At 43.7% G+C, this 27,409-nt stretch overlaps 1 protein-coding gene across 1 annotated transcript; it reads left to right on the forward strand.

Annotated features, from left to right (window-relative positions):
- The first annotated feature begins 7,593 nt into the window (after positions 1 to 7,593).
- Positions 7,594 to 15,089, forward strand: hoxc11 (homeobox C11). The gene is made up of 2 exons (XM_008103643.3): positions 7,594 to 11,655; positions 13,699 to 15,089. Exons 1-2 carry the CDS (start codon positions 10,941 to 10,943, stop codon positions 13,929 to 13,931), a joined length of 948 nt encoding a protein of 315 aa, XP_008101850.1. The 5' UTR covers positions 7,594 to 10,940; the 3' UTR covers positions 13,932 to 15,089.
- Positions 15,090 to 27,409: the final 12,320 nt, after the last annotated feature.

Consider the following 27,409-nt stretch of genomic DNA (forward strand, 5'->3'; position numbering starts at 1 on the left):
ATTATTATTATTATGAAAACGCTCCTTCCCGCTTTGCACTTTCAGTTGTAACTTTTGTTTATTTGGATCTTGCGGGGGATGGAAGCCACTAAAATACGTCCTTGGCGGCTTTCATTTGCCCTGTGAGCAAAGGATAGATTAAAAAAAACAGGAGGGTGCATTCCCACAATTTTAAAAAATATAAATGAAAAACAAAATATTTCTTTGGGCTTTTTTTACAGCAAATATCACTTTTTCAATCCCAAATTAGTTAATCATTTTACCCTGTTTCCCAGGGTTTTCTCGGGGAGATAGGGCAAAATGACTAATTTGGAACTGAAAGAAGTGATATTTGCTGTAAAAAAAAAACCCTCAAGGAAATCTTTTGTTTTTCATGTATATTTTTTAAAATGTGGAAATGCACCCCACTCCCCATCTTCCATGATGGGAACGACTTGAGATGGCATACAGAAACACCTCCCAACAAAGGATTCCCGCAAGCAGTAAGCAGCTAGACCTTGAAGCTGAATGGCTATTAAATGCTAATTAAGGTAGTCAATTGCAACATTCACTCCTGTCTCAAACAGACAAGAGTTCTTTCTCCCACCCTGAACATTGGGCCATATAGTTTCCAACATACCTCACAACCTCTGAGGATGCCTGCCATATGTGGGCGAAACATCAGAAAATAATGCTTCTGGAACATGGTCATATAGCCCAGAAAACTCGCAGCAACCCAGTGATTCCGGCCATGAAAGCCTTCGACAACACAAAAAGTCATTTCTTTTGTCACCTCCATGTCCTGTTCTCTATGGCTGTGATAAGGAAGAATGGGACGCATGAGCTCAACTCCATTTGATTTGCTTCATAAGACGGATTGGGAGCATTTAAAAGGAGTTTGTTTTAATTAATAAGTAAGCAATGGCACTTCTATGGCTTTCAATCGGTCAATGGGCACACAGCTTTGGGCTGAGGTTTGCAAACAGCCGAGGATCTTTTCTTTAACTGACTATTGGGAAGACAAAGCAGTATCTGTGATACTATGGGCATTCCTATCTCTTCATCCTAAAAGACAAGTTTCTGTGTCACTGGGTTGGATAAGTGGTTCTGCTCCTAGTATTTCAGAGAAGGAAAGAGGAAAACTGGAGTGTGTCTGTAGAAAAGAAAGGGAGCTGCAAAAGAAAAAGCGAAAATACTCATGTAAAGGGCGGTAGAAAAGAAAGGGGGGAAGAAAAATAATGAGAAAGAAGGAAGGGAGAGAAGGAAGGAAGTGAAGCAAAACGTCCTTTATCTTGAGGAAAACAAACATGAAACATGAAATGGAATCGAATAGTTAAAAAAAAACACTGTCCACACAGAATCAGTCACTTTAAAAAAATCCAGTGTATTTCAATCATAAATAATGTTTTTAATTCTTCCATAGACATCAGGGAGAGCTTTTAGACTATCTCTTAGGCTTGTAGAAGGTTGCTATTTCCAACAATCTTGGTCTTCTGGAATGACCTATGGCTGAATATGTCTGTTTTATTCCGACATTTTTAAAAATATGCCTAACCCACTTTAGAATGGCACTTTGGTCAGCAAAGTAGGTACTTCAAAGTGTGTGCGTGTGCGTTCGTGTATATATACATATATACGTGTGTTACATATACCTATTTATATATATATTCCTTGAAGTATATATGTGTGTGTATATACACTCACACCTTGAATATACAAATTACATACAGACACACACACACACACACACGTTGTTATGTGTGTACTGTATATGTGTGTATATATATATATATATATATATATATACACACACACACACCTTGAAGTATATATTTTGTACACACACATATATACACACCTTGAAGTATAGATATTATGTACAGACACACACATACCTGTTACGGTGTGTCTATGAAGTATATGTATATGTATATATGTACACATATATACACACACACCTTGAAGTATACATATTATAAACAGACACACATAGATATTCGTGTGTACGGTGTGTACACCTTGACGTATATGTGTGTATATGTACACATTATATGTGTGTTACTCTCTCTGTGTATATATATACACCTTGAAGTATATGTATATGAGTGTATATGTACACATATATATACACATACCTTGAAGCATAAATATTACACACACACACATATAAAAACATATATGAACACACACGTAGAGTATGTATGAAAGCTTTTAATGTGAAGAGTACCACAAGGTCTCCCATAGACTTCAACCACACAGTATGGAACTTGTCTGCATCATTTCGAGCTTGTATTCCTCCCTCAGTAACTGTCTCTAAACCATCCACCGCTAACTTTTCAAAGTCCTAAGGTGTGGTCAAGATTGCCGTTATTTGCACCTAGGCCAATCTGATTGTAAATTGCGCTCCATGTTGCTGCTTTCAAAGGGATCCCTGGATAGAGAAAGAGATAGAGAGACCTCACATTTCTGGAGAGGGCTGCCGCGCGCACGCGCACACGCTCCCATTCAAACAAAGAGGCTGATATTTCATAGCAGGGCCAAAAAAGAAAGAATGAAAGCAAAGAAACCCTCCCTCGCTCCGAAGGCTCTGAAGTATCCTGCCAACCCATACAACGGGATTCTGTGTTCGCAAAGTGTCACCGCATAACCATCCCAGACAATTCCGTGGTCAATTTATTCAGATTAGTGTGGATACTGGAACTGATCCCAATGCAACCCAGCTTCCACTGAGGCGGGTGGGGTACAGAGCAGCGGTAGGAGGTTTAAGATGGGTGTGTGGTTTTCTCCCCTCCCCCTTCTTTTTCTCTTCCTTTATCCTCCTTGATCTCCACATATAAAATAGGAACAAGGCGGCCTGTTTGATGAAATGAAAGAAAAGTAGCCATCAAGATATAGAGATGTGCCATTTAAAAATATTTTTAATCTTTCTGCCCACCCTGAGGCACGCTTCCAGGCCCACAACTCAAAGGGCAATGTGTCTTCTAAGAGTGTTTGGATCAGGCCCATCCTCAAAAACTTTGTATTTCTTCAGACAAACCAAACCAAGTCCTTTTCCTCCCAGATATTGCCATTCTTGAAGTCCTTGCTTGTAAACCGGGCTGGCGCCTGAAATGCATTCTTCTTACTGCAAACCGGGTGTTGTGTATTCACTTCCCTGCTTTCCAGGAAAGCATGTTCGGACAATAAAGCAATTTTTAAAATAAAAAAGCACTGTCTGGTCACTTTTGTACCGTTTACATGAATAGCATTTAACACTCGTGATATATTTCTGAGTTTGTTGCATGTCCTGTTGGTAAATACATGCAGCAACGAATTTTTCATTTTGTTCTTAAGTAAGCGACTAGCATAATAATGGATTACTGTGAGTTTTCTGGGCTGTATGGCCATGTTCCAGAAGCATTCTCTCCTGAAGTTTCGCCCACATCTATGGCAGGCATCCTCACAACCTCTGAGGATGCCTGCCATAAATGTAGGCAAAACCTTGTGATGCTTCTGGAACATGGCCATACAGCCGGGAAAACTCACAGCAAGTAACCCAGTGGTTCCAGCCATGAAAGCCTTCGACAACACATAGAATAATAATTTCTGGAACTGGGGTCTCTCTGCCGCAAAAGTTGATTTCTTGGCTGAATTTCTATGCTTCTTTTGATTTCTTTTTTTTAAAAAAACATCATAAGTCATGGGCAAACTCCAGTGAACTTGGCTTTGTGAGTTATTTACACACCGCTTCCCTTCTCTCCTTCCTTGCTCCCCCTCTTCCCTCCCTCAAAATACTGGGGCAATGGTTTCTTTTTATTTAAGCCAGTTTTGCCAATGCATCCAACTGATTTGAGGGTGCCTTTAAAGAAATTTGTGTTGCCACTGGCATCTCATCCACACCTCCTTGGAAGGAAAGCCACCCTGGAATGAGACTCACATCTACACAAAATTAGGCTTACCCGAGGGGCGAGCTGTGTCCAACTTAATCCAAAGTCTCCTTGCCTAAGATGCGAGTCAATGAGAAGCCCTGGACTCTCCTCTTTCTCGTTGCCAACCCAAACCAGGAGCAGAGTTGCTTATTTTCACCCCAAAGGTGCTCCTCCGGGGAGGCACCGAGTGTACCTCTCTCTGCCTTTTAGGCCGCCTAAGAGCTGGCTTTGAGGGTGGCTGGTAAGCCAGGCCGCTTATCAGCTTTTATCTTTATTGGGTCCACATGATTTTGAACTTGCAACCCTGGCCTGGGAAAGATCTTTGACAAAAAAGTCCTCCCCTCCGCTTTGTTTCCTTTCGCAGCTTATGAAGCCGTCTTTAGTAGGCTGGCTTATATCCAATTAAATTTATCTTTGCCATTGGGGGATCATAACATTGTCCAAGAGCTTCCTACTTGTGGCTATTGTCTCTTGGCCCCGGATTTCCTCAACGCTCAACCAGTCGCGGGTAATCTATTTGCTGGCGAAGTTGGGCTTTTTTGGAAATACCCTTTGGGCTTCATTGAAATAGATCAGGGCATTTTATTTTGCCTTAGACAGTCATTATCTAAGGCCCTTTCTACACTACATATAACCTGGATTTTATATGGCAGTGTAGAAAGGGCCTAGTGTGTGGCAATCCTTTTGCCTAAATTAGTAAGTAACACCACCATCAGCATTAACTTAGTACACGTTGAAATAGATCAGAGCATTTTATTTTGCCTTAGGAAGTCATTATCTAAGACTCCTTCTTTACTGCCATATAAAATCCAGATTATCTGCTTTGAACTGGATTATATGGCAGTGTAGACTCATACAATCCAATTCAATGCACATAATGTAGATTATTTGCTTTAATGATCTGAATTATATGGCTGTGTAGAAAGGGGCCTGAGTGTTGCAATCCTTTTGCCCAAATTAAATAAATAACACCACATCAGCTCCAGTTTGGGACCCCAAACATGTTGACATCCAAAAGTCACTTCCACTAGAAATTTCGATATCACAGAGTCCTTAGGAGGTAAATGTTTGGGGAGGGTTTGGCCCAAGAAATGCATGAAAAACGGGTTGTATTAAACATTTTGAGGGGTTTTGCCTCTCAAATCATCCTGAAATCCGCAGAAGAAGCTCGTCCATTCTGAAAATATAAGCTTCTCTATCCTGATTTCTCTCTTTTGAAAATAAGAATAAATTCAAAAGCCATTATCGATACTCCCGCTGAGGAAGATAAGGAAAACCATCCGAAATTTAGATTAATACACATGATGGTATCCCTTTATATTTGTTTTCCAGTAAACGGTCTCTGTAAAATAGTAATATGGGCAGAACTGACAAAGGCTTCTGTGTTATAGCCTCCACAGAGAATTTTCCCTCAGTTTGGACCAAAAAGCTAAACCAAATTGACTTTGGATGGCAAATATGAATTTCTTTCTCAGAGGGATACTTGACCAAAGAGACTCGTTTCTTGACGGCAAAGGTGGGTAAACCGTGTCCAAAACCTCCTTGGACATGATATCATGCTCAGTCTGGACTTCTTTAATGTGCAATGTACACAAACAAGCCAAAGAAGGGCTGGAGTCTTGCCACTGAGACGGGAACATGCCTTTGGCCAAGTCCGCCACAACTATAACAGAGACGGGTTCTTTGGAAGTTCAGTTTAGCCGCAGTGAAAGAAGGTTTCCTAGAAAGCCTTGCTTTTGAATGTTTTCTCTCTCGTTTTACAACTAAAAATAAAACAACAAAAACAAAAAACACTGCAGTATGTATTTCACTGCTCACCATTAAAGCAGGCAAATGAGATGGACATTTATTGTATTGTTTGAACATAGGAATGCAATACGATACAATGCCGAAATACTCTCGAAGCTACAAAGAAATGGCAGGATAAATAATATACATACTTCTAATTACATGATGAAACCTTGCCCAAGAGTTTATATATGAAGATTTCCTCTGCCCTTCCTTCTTCCCTTCCTTTACATTTTAAGAAACAATGGAGAAATCACATTCTCGTGGAGGCAACTTTGAAAACATTTTGAAACTTTTTAAAAAAATCTCTTTTTCTCTTGTGCACATGTAAGCGTCTATAAACTGTAAAAAAGAAAAGCTATCCCTGATGAAAGAAACCCGCAAACACTGCAGTTTATTTGCCCTACACACATTGAGCTGCTTTTTTTTAAAAAAGAAAAAAAGTGGAGACCAAAAGGAATGTGAGACTTCCAGTCTTCATTCTTCTGTTTTATGGTAGTCAGGGAATTGACTTTGGTGGTTCAAATTCAAGTGCTGGAGCTCCGCAGCTGTCTTTTTCTGGGCTTCTTCGCAGGAAGCTGACAAATCCTATACTTTCAACCGGGCTTTAAAAAAAACTGCACCACGGCACTGGGGCTTTGCTGAGGCTTACATCTACCTATTAAGAGCAATAAATTACTGGCACACCTAAAGGAGAGATCCTGCTCATTATTATACCACCCCAATGGCTTTCAGCAGCCACCCCCTCGAGACCCCCTCTGCTTCGCCACCTAAGCAGCCCAGAAAGATGGCGAAATTAATCTAATCTCAAGAACGGGGAAATTAGAAAGAAAATGCATGGACTTTTTATCCTTTTTTACCTCTTTAAAAGAGGAGATATAATAAGTTAGTTAGCTCCAAGACCTTTTCCATCAAGAATTTATTTATTTTATTTCAATAAATATTTTTGAACCTAAAGTTTTGACTCTGCAATCCTAAAACATCCTGAGGAATAGAAGTATATCCCAGCTCACCACACTTACGTTTCTGCTGATTATGAAGTTTACTTCTGGTACTCTGCTATATTTATGGTGGAATCACCCCAACTGAGGGTTATTTTGAGCCTAACAGCTCAAATTCCCCAACAAAAAGAAAGAAAAAGAAAGGAAGGAAGGAAGGAAGGAAGGACGGGAAGTGGCATAGTCTCTCTGCAAGTATTCTCCCTACCCAGACCCATGGCAAATAATATCCGCCTGATCCCACACACCATTGGAGTTGTTCTGTTTGTGGGTGGGCATGAAGCCCCAGGATAAAGTCCCTCGTAAACAAATGCTTTATTAGTTTGGAGTTGGTATGAATATTACTTCGTAAAAAAGGGAGAGAAAGGCTCCCTGGCACTTTGCGTTTTAAAAGTTTGTGCTTAAACCAACAGCCAACTCGTAAAAAGCTGGCCGAATGCAGGGGTGCCTGCTTGAAAACAACCCATCCTTACAATGAGCAATTTTAGTGGGGTTGTTGTTTCTTCTTCTCCTTCTCTCCCTCCTTTCCTGGATCCTTGCCTTAGCCCTAAACTAGAAAGGTGTGTTGGAGATAGCAATGGGACGCAGAACACAGAAATGTTGGACCATTCTAACAACCACTATGTCAGACTACACAGAGAAGCCATTAAAATCCACAAGCATGTGGACAGTTTCATCAGAAAGGAGGAAACCATGAAAAGGAACAAAATCTGGCTACCAGTATTTTAAAAAAATCTAAAATCAGGATAGTAAATAAAGAACAACACTCTGAAAACAGGGGAATTCCAGACAGGAAACAATCAGGGCCAGCTAACACCTCCCAACAAAGGATTCCCCCAGGCAGCAACCAGTCAGGCTTTGAAGCTGCAAGGCTTTTCAATGCTAATCAAGTACATTCACGCTTGCCTTCAACAGACAAAGTTCTGCTTCCACCCTGGACCTTCCACAAATCTAGTTTCCAATATACCTCACAACCTCTGAGGGTGCCTGCCATAGATGTGGGTGAAACGTTAGGAGAGAATGCTTCTGGAACATGGCCATACAGACCGGAAAACTCGCAGCAACTCAGTGATTCTGGCCATGAAAGCTTCGAAGACACATTGGACGCAGAAGAGTTTTCAGGCCATATCTTTGAAAGAAGGACAGTACCTCAAGGCGAAGGGAAACCTCCAGAGTTCCAACGCCTAAAGGGAGGAGAGAAGGAAGGCACCCCGATCGGGTTTCGCCTTGAAGGGAGGCAAAACAAGTTGTCTGTTTCTGAAGCCCATCCCAGCCGAGCGAAGGCTGCCTCTCAATGCCAAGGGTAGCCCAATTTCTCCCTCCTCCCAGCCCACTCCTCCTTGGGCGTCCTTTAAAGATGGGGCTCTTTTGTCAGGTAGAGTCAATCTGCTTCCTTCCTTTGAGGAAAGGGCTCCCCTTCCCGCCTTCCCCTCTGAATTATCTTTCTTACTAATGTAATGATTCCGTTTTGATTCAACCACCTTCTCCTCGGTTCTCAACGCCTGGTGACTAAAACCTACCTGTGGTTTCAGAGTGAAGCAAATGGAAAAGAAATCTATTCAGAAGAAATTATACTGAGGTCATCTCAGGACGGCTCTTTTTGTGCCATTCATTCCTAGAATCGCATCTTTTCCCTTCTCACCTTTCAAACAACAAAAAGGGCTCCAGAGGAAACGTGTTGGGCTTGTTTTTTTTTTTAAAGGCGTTCAAAAGAGAAAGGGTTCAGCTCCCAAAGTGTATGGTAATAGACCGCTCTGGCTCTGTTTTGTTCCTGGACTGGGTTATTTGTTCCCGAGAGCTTAATTTACTGCAAGGCGAATTGACAGGATATCACTAATAAAGTCATTTTACCCTCCTGATGCGGTGTGAATTTGGTTATGGGGCTTTTAAAACTGTCCAAAATTGGAGCCAGGGATGGAGGTTAAGGCGGGAGGATGCTACATAAGTAAACAAAGCCATGTTGGTAAGGGGCTCAACGCCAGTCTCTAACGTTATAGAAATAATAATAATAATAGTATTTCACGTCCCCCTCTCGCATCTTCACTTCTTTGAACAGCAACAGACCGAGTCAGCAATATTTGGAAAGCGATTTTGCAAAAGAAAATAAAAATCTAGGCAGGAAGGAGAGAGCAAAGAAGCAAACAAAAGAGCTAATAGATAGCAACATCCAAGTGAAAAACCCCTTTTAGAAAAGATCCACATTGCGTTCTATTTTTAAACCAAAAGGAATGATTTTCTATTGCCAAGTGTAAAATATTTTTGAGGCTTTGGGTGACTCCTGCCTAAAGTAATCCGAAGTATTACGAGATTTTTAACACACATCTTGACGTCTCTTCCCTCGATATTTAAGTACTGTCAACATTCCTTATGTGCACTCGAAGCTTCTTCTTTTTTCATTGTATTGGAATTAATTGCTGTTAGTACTGTCGATTAACAAATAGGTGACAAATAGGTGAAAATCGTCCGAAATGTTCTGCAAAACACCCTGAACAAACATGCCTACTTTCAACTTCCAGTTTCAACGAGATACAGAGAGAAAGAGGAGGGATAGGCAGCCCACCCCTTCCCAGCACCAAACCCAAGGACAAACGACTTTAATCAGAACCTTAATTTTTTCGCCCCTCCCCTTTTATTTAGCTGGTAAAATAAAGGTCACCAGGCATTGTGACCATACATTGATTGACAATAAACAGCAGCATTAAATATTCACTATACCACTTTTCCATAATAAATATTTAACCAAACGTCAGAAGATGCTTTGGAGTAAGTATCAGTCCTCGACTTAATTCATTGGGTCCAGGTCTTGATCTGTTTTCCCCCAACCCAGGCCGCTACCTTTAGACGAATGTACTGCAATCCTAAAACATCCTAAGGAATAGAAGCTTATCCCAGCTCATTACACGTAAGTTTCTGCTGGTTATGAAGTTTATGTCTGGTACTCTGCTATATTTCTGGTGAGATCACCCCAACTGAGGGTTATTTTGAGCTTAACCGCTCAGATTCCCCAACATTCTGCAAAAGTCCTTAAGCCAGGCCTAAATGTGTTCAAGTTTGGACTTAAATCCCTTGAAAAAGTTTCAAAGCTTTCACTGCTTGGCGGCACTGGAGAGATGTGTATATGTATATATGTATATTGTTATATAGCATCGCTGATTTTGGGCATACTTGAGGTTCAGGTTTAAGGGAACAGCCAAGGTTAGAAACTGGCTCCTCTCCCTCCTTCTTTACCTATTTCAAAGTTTCCAGGAATATAACAATATAGAAAGGTGTGTTGTTGAAGGCTTTCATGGCCGGAACCACTGGGTTGCTGTGAGTTTTCCGGGCTGTATGGCCACGTTCCAGAAGTAAACAGCCCGGAAAACTCTCAGCAACCCAATATAGAAAGGTGTTTTCTACTCTCCTAGCAGGATCTTGAGAATGGTTTGGGAAACTTAACTGAAGAATCCTTTCTCAGTCCTCTGGGCTGGTTCCAGTCATTACTAGGATTATTATTATTTTAAGGAGTAGGAATGGGGGAGGAGAATATATATGCCTTATCACGCCTAAAATGTGACTGCCCTGGAAAAAAAAGAACAAACATGTGACCGGGGAGAAATTACAGTTCACACATCTCTTAGACCCTCCCTCACCTCCCCCACCCCACACCCCATATCCCAATCCCTCCTTGAACCACTCAGTGGAAGCAAAACCCAAATGGAGGAGAAGAAGAGAGAGAGAGAAAGAGAAAGAGAGAAGTTCACCAGCTCTCCATCCCCTCGCTCTCTACTCTGAATGCAGCTTCTAGAGAGAGAGAGAGAGAGAGAGAGAGAGAGAGAGAGAGAGAGAGAGAGAGAGAGAGAGAGAGAGAGAGAGAAGTTCACCAGCTATCCATCCCTTTGCTCTCTGCTCTGAATGCTGCTTCCAATCCAAAGGGTGGGTGTGTGCTGGTGCTGGTGGTGGTGGTGGTGCGCCTGGCAGCAGAAAATGATTACAAATCTGCGATTGATTTTCATAATGTTTCTGCGGTGTTTGAAAACCAATCGTTTGAACCTCTGAGATCTTACCTAAGTGAACCACTCCTACGCCTACGCGCGCCCTAAGTGCTTTCCCCTCCAAACTGATATATGACAATATCTACTTTGAGGGGGGGGATCACGTGTCCTGGAGCGAGCGACTAAGACGGATCGCGCGTCATCTCGCCGACCCCAAATTTGTTTCCCCCCCTCTGCACCTCGGATCCCCAAACCCGGCCGTGTCCGCCAGGAGCCCAAAAGGCAAGCACGGGAAGATGTTTAACTCGGTCAACCTGGGCAACTTCTGCTCGCAGTCGCGCAAAGAGCGGAGCGGGGACTTCGGGGAGAGAGCCGCCGCCGCCGCCGCTGCCGGGTGCGCCTCCAACCTCTACCTCCCCAGCTGCACCTATTACGTGCCCGAGTTCTCCGCCGCCGTGTCCTCCTTCCTGCCCCAGGCCCCCTCGCGACAGATCTCCTACCCGTACTCGGCCAACCTCTCGCAAGTGCCCCCCGTGCGGGAGGTCTCCTACGGGCTGGACCCCGCCAATAAATGGCACCCGAGGAGCAATTACGCCTCCTGCTACTCCGCCGCCGAGGAGCTGATGCACCGCGAGTGCCTCCCGCCCGCCACCATGACCGAGATGCTCATGAAGAACGAAGGGGGAAGCGTCTACAGCCACCACCACCACCACCCGGGCTCTAACCACCACCCGGCGCCCACGGGCTTCTACGGCATGAACAAGAACAGCGTCCTCCCGCAGGGCTTCGACCGCTTCTTCGACAACGCCTACTGCTCCTCCGCCTCGGCAGACAACAACCACAACAACCCCGCCGCCGCCGAGAGCTGCCTGCAGAAGGGCGAGGGCAAGCTGGACCCCGGCGAGAGCCAGCCCGACGCCGACCCGGAAGACGAGGAGGACAACACCAACCCGGGCTCCTCCGCCTCCTCCGCCTCTGTCAACAAGGAAGGCAGCAAAGCCAGCAACGCCAGTAGGTAGAGGGGAGAGAGAGAGAGAGAGAGGGCCGTAAACGGGAAAGGTTAAGGGACTAGCCCGCTGTTTTTGTCGGTCAGATTTTATGTGGAGTTTTATAAGCATTCAAAGGATTTTATTATAACCTACAAAAGCTCTTTCTTGCAACGAGAAGGGTTTTTACGATTGGGGGGTGGAGGGTGGAGAGAGAGAGAGACTGAGATGCTAGGCGCAGACACACACACTCAGGGGTCTCCGAGTCTGTGAAATTTTTAAAAGCACACCATGGTGACAAATATTAACTTTGATCATGAACTTACGGGAGCATTTTAAAAGGAGTCCCCGTCCCGGGCTTCTCGGAGGGTAAAAGGCAATTGGGCAGAACACTGCTTTCGCTTCCTGTCCTCTCAAGGAGGAGGAGGAGGCCGGGTGGGGAAAAGAGAGGGGGCTTTTCTTTCCTTCCTTCCCCCCCACCCCCTAAAAGCCATTGCAATATCCTCGGACCTAGAACTGGAGGCATGTTTGGGAGGAAAGGAAAGGCAGCCTGTTGGTGCCCTTCACCCTGAACGCATTTCCTTCCCTTCGCCTTCAAAAGTGTTTGGGTTTATTTCTGAGAAGACCTTGGATTATTTTTAAATTATATAGAGATATAAATATATAGATATAAAATATAAATTATATACCCCGTTTCCCTGAAAATAAGACTGCTTTAGGTATTGTGTGTCCTCGGGTGAGAGAAGTAAAGCTGTGGCTGCCGTTTTATTCAGCACTGTGGGTCTCTCTCTTCCCCAGCACCAACCAATAACTGTCTGTTGGTCTCTCTCACCCCCCACAAACACCAGTAAAGCTGCTGCTCCCCACCACTGACCAGCAACAGTCTGTGGGTCTCTCTCACCCTACACAAACACCAGGGGATAGGGGAGAAAGCTTCAACAAGCAGCCTGCTATTGAGCCCAGAGAGATCATCCCATAAATGCAGATTGTTGTACCATACTTAATAAAAATAAGACATCCCCTGAAAATAAGCCATAGTGAGGGGGAAAATAAGTATAAGGCAAACATGGTATATATAATAAAACACCGATAGTTTTAAAATAAAATATTGTTTATATGTATACATACACACACACACAATATTTTACAATAATTTATTTTGAAAGTACCTGTGTTTTAATCTCACTTTTGAAAGAGTGTGGACTTGTGTACTGTGCATATATGCGGGTTTGTGTTTCAGACAGTTTAGCATGTAGTTATAGGTCTGCATACCTAGATCTAGAGGAATTGTCTTTGTCAGGTGCTATTTGCTATTGGACATCTAGGCAGGTTCCTTATCTCGCCTTTTAAATTTAAATATAATCTAAACTGGAGGGTCTGATCCAACCAGTGACCTTCTGATGTTCATTTTAATTGGCCTTAAATAGGAAGTGAACTTGCACAGAACTTGTATTTTATTTGCAATCTTTGGGGGAACATGCTGCCACCTTTCTTCCCTTTTGACTGCTTAGATGTGTGGCTTTGGTTTTCCTGGATATGTGTGTTTCTATAGGGGGAGGAAATTGGAGGGTGGCATTTCCAGTTAATGGAAAACTGATGGAGGACATCCTGCTTCGGGCTTCTCCCAGCGTTGCTAGGCTTGGGCAGACGCCGCTGGAAAAGGCTGCAGATGTGCAGCCTCTTTGCCGGCTTTCCTGTTGCCTCCTGAGCGATGCTTGATGGATAGAAAGCCAAAGAGCCAAGGAGACTATGGGGAGTGAGAGAAAGAGAGCATGGATTCATCCTTCCCAAAGAAAACTAGGAAAGAGAGTCTCTTTCTCTCTCTGTTTTCCCTCTGCACACTTTTGGGGATGCTCCACCTAACGTTGCAGTCCTGTGTGTGAAGCTCTATATGTGAGCTCTGAGCTGGAGGGGAGGGAGGGAGGCGGTGGAGAAATGGGACTGGGGTTTGTGCGTGTGTGTGAGGTGTCATTGGCTCCCTTATTTTCACAGACACACACACACACGTGCATCCTTTCTGCTGGCATCGGTCTTCCTCTCTTTTCTCTCTCTCTTTCTTCCCCGCAAGGTGCTCCCCGCACGAGGAAGAAGCGCTGCCCTTACTCCAAATTCCAAATCCGAGAGCTGGAGCGAGAGTTTTTCTTCAACGTCTACATCAACAAAGAGAAAAGGCTGCAGCTCTCGCGGATGTTGAACCTGACCGACCGACAGGTCAAAATTTGGTTTCAGAACAGAAGGATGAAAGAAAAAAAACTCAGCAGAGACCGCCTGCAATATTTCTCTGGAAACCCCTTATTGTGAACCTCTCTTCTTCTTTTTTGTTGTTGATGTCGTTGTTTCAAAGAGAAAACAAAAAACACCTTTTAAACAAATCCCTCTGCTCGTTGAAGAATCCTGTGTATGAAGAAAGGAACGGTGTGGTTGACTGACTGTGTGGAGCCTACAAGCAGCCCTCCGCCTTTGAAAAATTTTCCTCCTTCCTTCTTTCCTTCCGTTTGTCTGTTTCGGGACCTGTTCGGGGCATTCAGAGAGGAGTCACTTATATTCCTTCCAAACATAAGTTGGGGACAAAAAGGACTTGAATACTGTGCGAACTATATTTGTTTGTCTGTTTTTTAATTTAACGTTAAGTGGAGAAGAAGGGGGATTGTTTTGATTCGGATTTCTTTGCTCCGTTTTCCTCTTCCTCTTCGTCCTTTTTATTCCATGTCCCTTGGAAGAAATGGCAGCGCTGTGTCCAGAGCCGTATGGCTCTCTTCCTCCTTTATTTTGATGTGCAAATCGATGACATTTCGGCTTAGGCCTTCAGAAGCTGGGAGAAGAGATGGGGGGGGGGGGCTGTGAGTGTGTCACCAGATGCGCGCGATCGTGCGCGTGCGTGTGTGCGTATGTATGTGTCTGTGTGCGTGTATATAGCCACACGTGTCCATCCGTGCACACACCCGCCCACCATCCCTTAGGGTTCCCCTGCTGTACATTGCCAAGGACTGTTGTGCGTTGAAAGCCATTGGAAATAATAATAATCACCTCTCCAAAACGGTGGTGTCCCTGCAATGGCCTGGTTTCGGTCAATTCCCTCGTGGATCTTTCCCCTCCTTGTAGGCCCACTCTCTGCAATCCTAGCTTGGGTTGACCCCCCACTTTTCAGCCCTTTCCGCCCCTTCCTGCATCTGGGCTGGGGAACAGGGAGGGCGGACTGGGCTCCAATAAATTTGCAATAACTGTCTCTTAAAGAGTGTGTCAATGCATTTCCCCATCCTGGACCTGGGCGGCCAACAGCAGGAGCAGAGCAACAACAACATGAACAACAAACAACCACAACTGGCAACAACAGCGGCAGCAAACAATGTCGATTATAAATTTAAAAAAAAACAAAAAACCTTTGTGTATGTAAAGAAGTGAATCCCGGGAAAACTCTGTGAAATTCTGTGGCAAATAAAGACATTTCAAGCTGTTCTACATTATGATTTTTATTTGACCCTTTTACTAGCATGTCCCGCTTTTAAAACGCCTTGCGGTCAGCCTGTTATGGACTTTTCCTGCAGTTCCTGTAGGATTTTCAGTGCCCAAATAGAAACATTACGTGTGCATGTGCCTGTGTGCCAGAGAGATAAATGTGTGTTTGTGTGTGTGTACAGTGCCAATTCACACACACTTCTCTCTCTCTCTCTCTCTCTCTCTCTCTATATATATATATATATATGAAATACAGCTCGATTAATATGAACCTTCTGCGTTTAACTAGACATTTGTTGTGGAGTTCATTGTTTTCATCATTGCTTTTAAATTTATAGGAATTTCTTGGCCCCATAACACTGCTCTGTGTTGGCCTCCAGATGTCTTTGTCTGTTTCCCCAATGCAGTTAACCTTTTTATTTCTTCTCCTCCTTCCCTCCCCCGCCTGCAAGAAGAGTCTACAGTAATATGCCGATATCTTGGTTAATGAAGGGATAATATGGCCATCGAAAACAAGGCGATGGACGGAAAGAAGCTCCTCTCTAGCTGCCCGAACAAAGGCGATTTTTCCGTTAATGTCAAGGATAAAGTACCTCCCCCTTTCCCCCCTCTCTCTCCTCGCTTTTTTCCTCCCTTCTCTCCTCGTGCAAAGCACAAATGCAAAGTCAAGTCCTTAATTCCTTCTCTTAAACAAAAACAAGTTCAAATCCGGGAGAGGGAGATGGAAGTGCAATTTTGTGTCCACACGCGGCAATAGCCCTCCTTCCTCGGTGGAAGAAACGCCGCCTGCTTTACAATAAGGACACAAAAAGATACTCAAACCACACGAGGAAATAGTTGCAGGGATATTTTAATTGCATCCTGGTTTTGCGGGAGGGGAAAGGAGGGGAGTGGGGAGAAGAGGCTGAGAAGCAATCCTTTGAAACAACCTTTTGAAAGAATTACACCCTCCCTTTCTTCAACCTTTCCCATTCCTATTCCATGACTATTCGGGCGCAATTCTCCCTCGGTGTCTGTGGCTGAAGGGACAAGCAGTAACAAATCTATAGAAACATTTAGGGGCAGGGAGAGGTTCCTATGATTGCTTCTTAAAAAAAAACCCCAGCAAGGAACATACTTTGATGTTGCCTTTTTGGTTTGATTTGTCAGCAGAGGAGAAACCCTCAAAAATGTGCTTCGCTTGCAAAAAATAAAGAAAACATGGAGGGGAAAATGGGTGAAATTTTAGCTTTTGGATAGATCCATCTCCCGTTTGTCTCTGACAGTATCAGCTTATGTTAACAGGCATATTTTTCATTAGAAGAGATGAGGGAGGAAAGATATAGAGACATATGAGTGCATGTATGTATATATATGTGTGTGTGTGTATGGAGATAGATATATGTATGTATGTATTCTCCCACCCTGGACCTTTCACATATATAAACCTCCCTTGCCTAGTTTCCAATATATCTCACAACCTCTGAGGATGCCTGCCTAGATGTGGGCGAAACGTCAGGAGAGAATGCTTCTGGAACATGGCCATACAGAACTGAAAACACACCTCTACCCGGTGATTCTGGCCACGAAATCCTTCGACAATACACACACATATATGAGACATACATACACACACACATGCCACATATGTATATATGTGTATATATACGCTCATTTGAGTACTGTTTTTTTCTCTTTTTCCTTCCCTTTCGGATTTGTATGTGTGTTTGCGTCTAACTTCGGAATGTGAATACAGGCCTATAACCTTCCTCTTGGATTAAACATTCAATATCTAATGTAAACGGATGCTTTCTTTTTCAAAGATCTAGGTTCTGGTGTGTGCTGCCCGAAGTGCATTGGAAAGACAACAGGATCTCTAGGGGACCAGATATTGTTCCAAACCAAAGAAAAGTGGGGCTAGCCACTCGAGCCCCACACACACCCGCAGTGTCTCAGGGACAAGATGGCGCATCATCCACAAGAGGCCCCGCTTCCTTCTTGTTAAACTGGCTCCAATCTTTCCAAGGTTGCAGGGGGGGGGGGAAGCATTTCAACGTAGGTGCAATAAGGTCCACATCTCCAGGTCAGAAAGTCCAGTCACTGAGGCGGTTGTCTGGACAAAGGGGGAGACTAGTCTAGACATTGTAATAAAGACTGCAGCACTAAACAGCTTAATTTTTCCCCCTCTTAATTACCACCGTCTGGTCATAGAAAAAGACTTCCGCAGTAAATAGTAAACAAATAAGAGGGCCTTTGCTGAGCTTTCTTCCAGCTCCTCGACCTCCCCCCCCCCCAAACACACACACCAGCACACATCCCACCTCTCCCCCTCCCCTTGCATCCCACCCTCCTCTGTCCTTTGCTGGGGCTGCCACACAATGAAACTGGAGGCCTAGTTCAAAGTTTTCTCCAACTAAAATGGAATGCCAGTTGTAAAACCCAAGTTTATAGACCATGTGGGACTTTACAAGGGTATTAAGCAGCAGTGCGAGGTAGGGATAACCCGTTAATGTTCTTTGGCGGGGGGGGGGGGGGGAGAGGCAGTGTAGAAGAGCTTTGTTTTTGTTTTGGGGAGGGGGTGATTTGACTGGAGAAGTAAGCGACCCTTCTGAGGCGACTAGGAAGAGGGTGTAAGGTTTAATAGCCCCGAGATACCTTTCTGCCCCCCTCTCCTGAGTCAAAGTAGGGGCCTCCAGAAGGAAGAGACCCCAATAAGCCAAAAAGGGGGCTTTGGATACTGGGATTATACTTGTTGCCAGTTGGTGGGAAGGGAAGGGAGGCGAGGGGGCCACGAAAAGAACAAAAAATGTGAATATATGATGTCTTTGAACTTCAATGGAGTCAAGTCCATCACCTTTAACCCTTTTGTAATAAACCGGAATCAGAAAGGGGTCTGCGTCCCCCCTTTTTCCTCAATGTTCCCGCCTACTGAGTTAGAAAACGGGGTGGGGGGGGGGGAGGTGGACTTCGAGGTATGTGTGTGTGTTAAATACACACAGACCCACAGAGATACATAGAGGGAGAAAGAGACATGTGTATATATCATACCCCCACGCAAATACACATTTCGAAGGAGCGTGGTGTTTATGGTACTTAATATTTAACTCAGTCGCTCCGCAGCTTCATATATCTTGAAGAAGGCTGGCATAGAAACACACCGACCTGAGTCCCATACAGGCTTTATTATTGTTATAAACCTTTGGATATCTTAACTCAGAGCAAGTTTTTATAACTTTGTTTGGCATTAAAAGTTTTACAAGGGTGTCGTCCCCCTCTCCTCCTCCCTCCTCTTCCTCCTCCCTTGAAATTCCTTGCTAGGCATTGGAGGCTTTGCCTAAGACAGCTCTCTCTCTCTCTCTGTTCACATCTCTGTCTCCTCGCCGTAGGTCCGTCAACCTCCGTGGTCCCCCATAGGCTGGGAATCTCGGTGCAAAGCCACGTTAATGGCACACAGGCTAATTGCGAAGGACCTCTGGGTGTGACGTACAAACACCCCACAAGCCAGCGTGTTTTCCTACTGAATTTGATGGGAAGCGGCGGGTAGTTGACTTTTGTCGCTCTGTGTGTGTGTGTGTATTAGCGAGAGGGACACTGAGAAGAAAGTGGGGTCCCAGTTTAGAGTTATCTTTGAGGCAGGACCTAAGCATGCCTTCACCTCTGCTGGGCCGCAGGGTAAGAGAGGACTTTTTCCTGCTTGCTGTTGTCTTGCTTGCTGAGGATGTGGTGGAGACTCCTTCTTTGGAGGCTTTTAAACAAAGGCTGGATGGCCATCTATCGGGGTGCTTTGAATGCGATTTTCCTGTTTCTTGGCAGGGGGCTGGACTGGATGGCCCAAAGGTCTCTTCCATCTAAATGATTCTATGTTTCTCCCTCATTTCACCGCAATCCCGAGGTGAATCCCTCCCGTCCTGGAGTTGTGGGCTTGAAGGACGGGAGTGTCAGCGTCCCTCCAGCAAGTGTGCTTGCTTGACTATCCCAAGGCTCCTTCCACCCACCTCTTGGCGAGGGGTCCCAGCAGCGGGCGAGCCTTCTCCTCCTCCTCTTCCTCCTTCCAATCCTCCTCCTCTGGGTTTTGGGAGTTGACGAGCCATAAACTTGACTGTGCGCAGCCAGGAGGGCGAGCACTCTCTCGGGTCTCCCTTCATGTAAATAAACAGCCGCGGGTGGGAGCTGGAGGGTTGGCCAAGCCCAGCGGATCGCCACAAGCCCCTGGGCTGAGCAGGAGGAGCCCCCACCCCCCAAAGAAAAGGCCACGCTGAATGTCCGCGGAGGGTTTTGACTTTGGGCTCTGCAACTTGGCCTCCTCGGTGGACCCAGGCGACCCGGAAGAGCAAAGGCAGTGGCTTTGGCAAGTGGACTTGAAGCTCGCCCTCCGTCGGTCTCTTTCCTCTTCTTAGAGAGCCAACTTCGCCCTGCTGAGGTGGACCTATTGTGGGGTTTTTGGGGGGTGTTTGGGGAGCGGGCGGCCACTTCGTGGGTTTGTTTGCAGGGGGAGGCACCTCAAAAGAGGACGAGGCGGTTGGCTGTTTTCTGTAAGGAAAACCCTCCTTTTAGCCATTCTAAATCTAGAGAACCATGGAGATTGTCGAAGGCTTTCATGGCCGGAATCACTGGGTTGCTGCGAGTTTTCCGAGCTCTATGGCCATGTTCTAGAAGCATTCTCTCCTGACGTTTTGCCTATATCTGTGGTAGGCATCCTCAGAGGTTGTGAGGATGCCTGCCATAGATGCAGGCGAAACGTCAAGAAATAATGCTTCTGGAACATGTCTATACAGCCTGGAAAACTCACAGCAACCCGTGGGGATGTTTCACAGCCGCCTCTCCCCATTCCACACCCCCAGCCCCACAGCTCTTCATTGAATGCACTATTAATTTTGCCTTCTTCCTTTCTTTCCACTTATGATCGATCCCTAGTTTCTCAACAAAGCAGAGATGGACTAGGAGGAGGCCTTTTTTCTCTCTGCACCTCTCTTTCTCCCCATATTTTCCTATAGTTGATGTGAGGAAGCATTTGTGATGGGCGGAAAAATCTATCACCAACAAGAGAAAACATTCTCACTTTCTTGAGATTGCATCCTTCCATAATCCTGATTTTTCCCCTCTCTCGAGTGAAAAAGCCGACGGGGCTGTAGCATTTAGTCTTATATTTAAATAACCCCGTCAAAATGGCGACCCAAGTAGAAGAGGCCCTGTTTTTAATCAAGTTGGAAACTGTCAAGATGTTGGGCATCTTATGTTCTCCCTAAGACCCCTTCTCCAGCTTTTGATAATCTCTAAATTACAACAACAAAATTCCGAAAGAATGTGTTTTATAGGTTTGTGCTAAGACTTTTTGGATTTTTTTCCCCTCAAAGGAAACGCCAACGGATCACTTTCGGGATGGAAAGTGGTATTGTTTCCGGAAAATGCACAACAACCCAAAAAGTGGTATTGTTTTCGATGTGAAAAGGGAGGCACACTCCCTCCCACCCTCTCGCAAAAAACAAAAAAACAAAAACAAATTCTGTTTGTGGATTAAAAACTAAACGAAAAAGTGTTCCCTTAAACGGATGGGGCGGTGAAATTTTCAACATCAGGGGAAACGCCATAGTTTTCAAATGTTTTAAAAGGAAATGTATGCCTTGGTTGAAATACTGGCTAGAAAAATTGGGTGTTTTTGTAGCCACCAAGATGTTTTTTTATATAAACACGGCAACTAAAAATACATTAATAGATATTCCCCAAAGGTCAATATTTTTCCCAAGGTCGGTTTCGAAGTTAGGCGAAAGGTTGTTTCCAAACATTCGGAAGCCTTGTGTGCCTTGTGCCTTCTGTCGAAAAATACCCAAGGCTGAAATGCCAGATAAGCTTGTGAAAAGGCACCCCCTGGTCAATATCTTTGGGAGGCAAGCGGGCAGAGAACCTTTGTGGATGGCTCTCTAAAACTGGACTCGCCTCCCAAAGAATGGCCGCCTCTTCCTGGAGCAAAGAAGTCTTCCTCACCTGGGTCATCCTGAAGAATACGGGGGTTCCCGGTGAAGGGCAGAGGAAATATGTATTTTGAAACAACTTGGAAATCTCTGTTGGGTTTGAAAAAGTACCTGAGGAGCCACACTAGGAAGGAAAGGAAGGACGCTTTCATATCTTTTCCGAATCTCAGTCTCATTTAGGTTCCTCTTCTTTTCAGTAAAAGACACGCATTTTTGTGTATTCTGACATTTCTCTTTGTGTTGTTTTTTAAAAATAAATAAATATATATTTTCAATTTCCTGGTGAACGTTGCATTCCTTGTGTTCTCACGTAAACAAGGCGAAGTATTGATGTAGTATAAACCACCTCCATTGGAAAGAGAATGTATACCTACTTTAACTGAACAATGTAAGGAATGTGTTGTCGAAGGCTTTCATTGGGTTGCTGTGAGTTTTCCGGACTGTATGGCCATGTTCCAGAAGCGTTCTCTCCTGACGTTTCAACCACATCTATGGCAGGCTGATGTAGGTGAAACGTCAGGAGAGAATGCATCTGGAACGTGGCCATACAACCCGGAAAACTTACAGCAACCCAATGTAACTAATTCTGAGAATTTGTAAAGTTATCAGCCATCGCGTTTTATCTTTGTCTCCTTGTCAATTTGGATAGGAATACGACTTCCCATCAGTTTTTCACTCTTGTTCCCTCATTTATCAATCAAGCAATATATACCAAACAATATAAGACGATGGTAGATAGATATCATACCCATCTGTATATGCAAGCAAAAATAAAATATTTGGTGGTGTCCTAATCTGTGAGCAATCCATACCTTTCTGTTTGTCTGGGTCACTCTTTGGAGTAAAACTGGCAACGTGTAAGACATTTTACACAGCACATAAACTATAAAATACAAAAGGACAACTTGTTTTGAAGAGGGATTTTTAGATATCAATTCCCCTCGGAGTGCATGTACCTTGGTTTAATTAAATCATTTTTTATATATAAATATATAGCCCCCCTAATGCTGGAAATCAGAGGGGTTTTTTTTTGGTATGTTTTCATATGGATTCACACTGATATTCAGAGCAAGAAAGAGAAAAAGGGATGTGATGTGAGAAACTTTCTCTCTCTGTCCTTCTCTGGTCTCCACGATCCAATCAAAGAGAAGTTACCAAACTCATACCAGGATTTTGGTGACTAAATAATATCCAATGTTGGAGGCCGAAACAACTTGAGCACACTTTTCACTACCACCTCAAGGAACATAATATCATTCCATAATTCTTTGACTTAAGTTACTCCGAAAGAAGGAAGCAGTATAAGAGGGATTGTAAAGTTTGATAGATTTCTTGTGGTGATAGTTTACAGTTTCTAAGCCAACATCTAAAGGCGTGGGTTTTATTTTTGCATCACTGTTATTGTACTCCAGTGTACTTTGCCATAAATCAGAATTATTTCCTCCACAACACGGGGCAGAATACCAAGCAGAAATACAAATTTAAAGTAATCATTAAAGTGTTGCTACCAAAGACTTCTTAGAAGCGAAAATGAATGCTTGCAATAAAAACGTTCAAGGGGGGTAGGGGGAAGAGTTGTTTTAAAAAAGAAGGGAAAAATACAATGGACATAAGAGGCGCTTTCCACGGCATAACTCAGGGTTAAATAATTAGGAGGGAAGCGGAGCAGGTAAAATATTATGTGCAAGTTTGAGATGTACTTTGGGGTGAGTTATTGGACACGTGCATTTCTTTTTGTTCTTTCCTTAAAAGTGTTTTGGGTTGGAAGGGGGGGAAGTGTGGCTGCCTGTGTTTTGGACAGTCCTCCTTCACAGCCTCGGACCTTCAGTCCGAAAGCAGGACTCCATGGGAAGGGAGGCCAAGGGGAGATGGAGAAAAATCCTTTTTTTCCAATGGGGGGGAGGTCAACTGAACTGTCTGCCTTTGGCATTCACAGGCAGAGCAATCAGACACCAGAGACAATAGGAGACCGTCTGTAGTTGGCTTCAGATCCCCAGATCTGAAGAAAGGAAGGTAGCAAAGCTCTGCGCCTTAGCCTGACTCTTTCAATATCTCTTGCATCCAGTTTTGAGTCAGTCTCCAATACTCTTTTGCTTCATCACATACCCACCACACTTGACAGAAAGGACCTTGGGGTGTCTCACTTTTCCAACGTAAGTTTTTAGCGTCCTTATATGTCTTGGGAAGTTCAGGTATGATCGAGACATCATTTTGCAAAAGTTCTCTTCAAGGTATAAAAATATGTTTCCACTCTTTTGGCCGCATTTTCTCCCATCTTTCCAGCTCAAGATTCTGTTCAATTTCTCCTGCCCCTTTCTACTCTTTCTTCACTCCCTCCATGTTTTGGGACTCAAATTGTTTTTTAAATAGGTTGCTGTGTGTTTTCCGGGCTGTATGGCCATGCTCCAGAAGCATTCTCTCCTGACTTTTCACCCACATCTATGCAGGAGAAAACGTCAGGAAACAATGCTTCTGGAACACGGTCATACAGCCCGAAAAACTCACAGCAACCCAGTGATTCTAGTCATGAAAACCTTCCAGGACACATTTTTTTAAAAAAAAATCCGAACTAAAGATCAACTAGTCCACACACAGCAAAAATGCCACGTGAGAATAATACCACTCCCGAATCTGCCACAATAATTCCCTCTTTCTCTTTTTAAAGTTTAGTAAAGTGTCTCACATATGTATAGAAACACACACATGTATTCATATACATAAATATATTATCCACAAATGAAATCCGCAAGATGAATGATATTTCGAAGTATATTTAGGCTGTGTTTCAAATATGGGCGCCGTTTACACACACAAATACACATATCTATGCGTAGACACACAAGCAAACGCGCGCACTTATATACTTATGCACGCTGATTTCTAACGGAATGTAAAACCCAACAAAGCTCCCCAGAGCAGGCTCTTCTGGTCTTTATTCCACACACAGGCTTTCTCCTTTTAAGTTTTAATAGCATTTGTTGGTATTTATTTTCTGCAATTAGAGGGAAGCATTTCTCCCAACGGGGGTTCTACTTAGGCTGATGAATTTTATTTCTCTCCCCATTAATGACCCATGTTTATCATACTTCTAATTATTTTTTAACTTTAAGCAATATTCCGTCTCCTGGATACATTCCCTGACATCCCCCTCGCCTGTTCCTTTATTGGCCAGACCTGCCAGGGCTCTAAAAAGCCAGAATGAGGCTCAGCAATGGCACTTTTGGGGGGCGAGGGAGCTGGCCCTCTCTTCCAGGCCTCCCGCCCTCCAGCTCCAGCCACCAGGGCCATCTTTTTGTGTGTTTGTGAAAGACTTTGACCGTCAGTTCCACCAGAGACGTTGAAAATTCTCCCCTGCGTGCTTGAAAAAGGGAAAGATGGCTTACACACCCACGCTCATGACATTTCTATTTATATATAAAGCCACAGTCAAAAGCACCTATATGTGTGAGTGTGTATAAATACACACATATATATACACACACATACATACATATATATGTATACACACACATATTATTCACCAGCTTTGCACATTTGGAAACACCTCTGCCTTGTCTTCAGGGATATGGGTACAACTCCGTATCTACTGAGAATTCCTTGGCGGTGTGTGGGTCTATGAAGAGAATAAAAATCACATTACTTGACAGGTTTCGCCACAGTGCGGTTTGCACATTTCTCTTCCTATAAAGGAAAGGTGGAGGGGGGAATAAAGAGAGAAATATAACACACGCAAGAATGCACAGCAGTAAATAAGGATATTAGAGACTAGGAAACATATTTTCATTTTTAACCAAACAGTCTGGGGAGTGAGGTCAAACGTGGGTCCTCCACCCCACCCTTCCAGGAAAACAAAATAAAAATAAATAAATGCACGTGTGAAAACCTCTAAGGCTTCGGTGCCTAAAATTATGGAGTTAGCCACATGATCTGATTTTTAAAAAAGAAAGAAAGAAAAAAAGAAAGAAAGAAAGAGAGGAAAGAGGGGGGTGGGTGGGGAGAATGAGGGAAAAGTCATATAATGCCAAACTGCATTGGTCTTTAATTTCATCACCTATAAATGAGGAAGTATTGGTTCCCATGCTAAAGTTTTATCCTTTGCTTATAAATATTATGTGGAATTTTCGTTGGATATCATAAAACTGAACGATTTCTATCAAACTGTTTTAAAAAGACCTATGCAGATAACACAAATAGAGGCTATAAAGTGGCAAATAGCTTTCCAGAGGAAGCAAACGGCTGTTTAAAGTGCAGGGAAGCTCTTAGAAGGGCTGCATTTCAGAGTGGGGCGGGTGGGAGGGGTGGGCTGGGCTGGAAGGGGCTTCGAGACAAGTCGGATGATGGCGTTTAAGACTTCCTTGGCCTACGATATTAAAACTTCTCACCCTTGAAGATGGGGAGTATTGGGGGGATTGGAAGCCCCCCCCCTTTCAGCTTGGAAGCCCTTTCAAAGCAACAGCCGAATGGAATTGTAAAACAAGGTCGGGGGTAAAAATGGATTGATAAAGATCTGCCTTGGCTTTAGAGAGCCAACCTTGCATTTTAAAACTGTAAACATGCACAGCCCTAAATGACCAAATGCCTTGTTTCTCTCCTCTAATCCCGCACGGTGTTTATTTCTCTTTCTTTTCCCAGAAAAAAAAGAGAGACAGAAAGCCTCTTACTCACCCCTTGAAAATGACTATGAACCCTTTGAAGGTTTGCAATCCTTCGTCATGATCTTGAGATTCCGCCGCCTGGCTAATCCCCCCCTTGCCATTATTCTCATTATTATTTGTTAGTAAGCACTGCAGCATCTCTTTAGATTGGGTTTATTGAGAATTCTTTTTTTTTTTAAGAAAAAGGAAACAAAAACAAGATGATCCCCAAACCTTGCCAAATTTAATATATGCTAAAGAACCATTTGACTTAATTGCAAACGTATAATAAAAAACAGCCACAAGGAAAACATCAAATCCAACATATCTTTATCTCCGAAATACCCGTTATTGTTGTGTGAGCGTTATATTGACAGAGAAAGAAGGGAGAAGAAAGTGTTAGGATCATAAAGAATTAAGCGAGAGTAAAGCCAGGAAATTAACTAAGAAGATATAAACATATACATAGACTTTCACACAGGCACAGAGACAGCTTTGGAGGGTAACGGAATCAATGAAAACTATATCAGATGAAAACTGTGTTTGAGCGGAAATTCTTTCTGGAGAATAAAGCCTTCCTGGAACATCCCACAGTCTGAATTTTTATTTTATTGGAATCATTCCTTCCAAGGGAGGAGGAAGCATCCACATTTACGTTCCCAGTGGAGAGTAAGCCTATATTCTTTTTCACTTATCTATTTATTTTTAGGCAATTCTGCCTCGAAATATGTATTTCAAACCTAGGCAGAGTTCTGGACTGTTGAGTGGATAAAAAGAGGAGTGATTTTTCTTTTCAAAAGAAAGACAATCCCTATTAATTCAACATTTGTTGTGGGGCGATTTTATTTTTAAGGACTGCAGGGAAGGATCAACAGGCAGAAAACTTTTTTTGAAAAAGAGAAGGAAAAAAACTCTTTTTGAATAAATAGTTGCACCAAAAAATACTCACTGGGATTTCAATTATTAAGCTGGTTTTTTTTACGCAGGAAACACCTGGATTGAATAAACTGACTAAACTAAAGGCGGTAGCCTAGAAAGCCAAAATAAGAGCAGTAATGCTTAGAGTTCTCGAGATCTTTCCATCCTCTTTGACTTCAGGGATTGCAGATTATTTCCCTCACGAATGAAAAAAGGGCAAGCCAGTCAAGTATTTGCCAAGGAGCACAATTATATTTTCAGGGAGCATCTTCTTCCATGCATTTCAAATTTGAACTGGCGCCTGGGAAGAAGATAGAGAACAAAAAAGGGATTTTTTTTGCTTAGGAGAAGAGATGAGAAGGGGAGAAAGTTCACTTTAGGACTTGAGGATAGATTTAATTATTTGCCACCACCCACCCCTAAATATATATATACACACATAGATATTGTCTTGGGTTAAGGAGATAGGAAATAGGGGTAAGGATGGAAGGACAGAGGGGGAAATAAAGGGTGATTATTTGCTGACCTTTTAATTTGAATTTGACTTTGCTTCTATTTAAGCGCGGGCTGCCTTTATTTTGCCCCACTCTGCCGTAGACACGCGTTGGTTCATTGGTAAACAAACTGGAGGGAAAAGGGGTCTCTCTCTCCTTTGTTCAACGTGAAGGTCCTGGGTTCTCTACCCTCCAGAAGCGGATAGATGTCGCTGTTGCTCCACGCTGGTTTTCTCCTCTCCCGACAACTTGACCCCGGTGACGTCACCGGCGTCTGAATCATCAAGGCCATTTTCAATCCTCATTGGCCTGGCCGTCACGTGGTTGGG

This window comes from Anolis carolinensis, chromosome 2 (genome assembly GCF_035594765.1).
Source record: "Anolis carolinensis isolate JA03-04 chromosome 2, rAnoCar3.1.pri, whole genome shotgun sequence".
Lineage (NCBI taxonomy): Eukaryota > Metazoa > Chordata > Lepidosauria > Squamata > Dactyloidae > Anolis > Anolis carolinensis.

Coding starts and splice junctions, on each gene's coding strand:
- hoxc11 (XM_008103643.3), top strand. CDS start 10,941: ATGTTTAACTCGGTCAACCTGGGCAACTTCTGCTCGCAGTCGCGCAAA. Junction 11,656..13,698: donor CAGCAAAGCCAGCAACGCCA/GTAGGTAGAGGG, acceptor CTTCCCCGCAAG/GTGCTCCCCGCACGAGGAAG.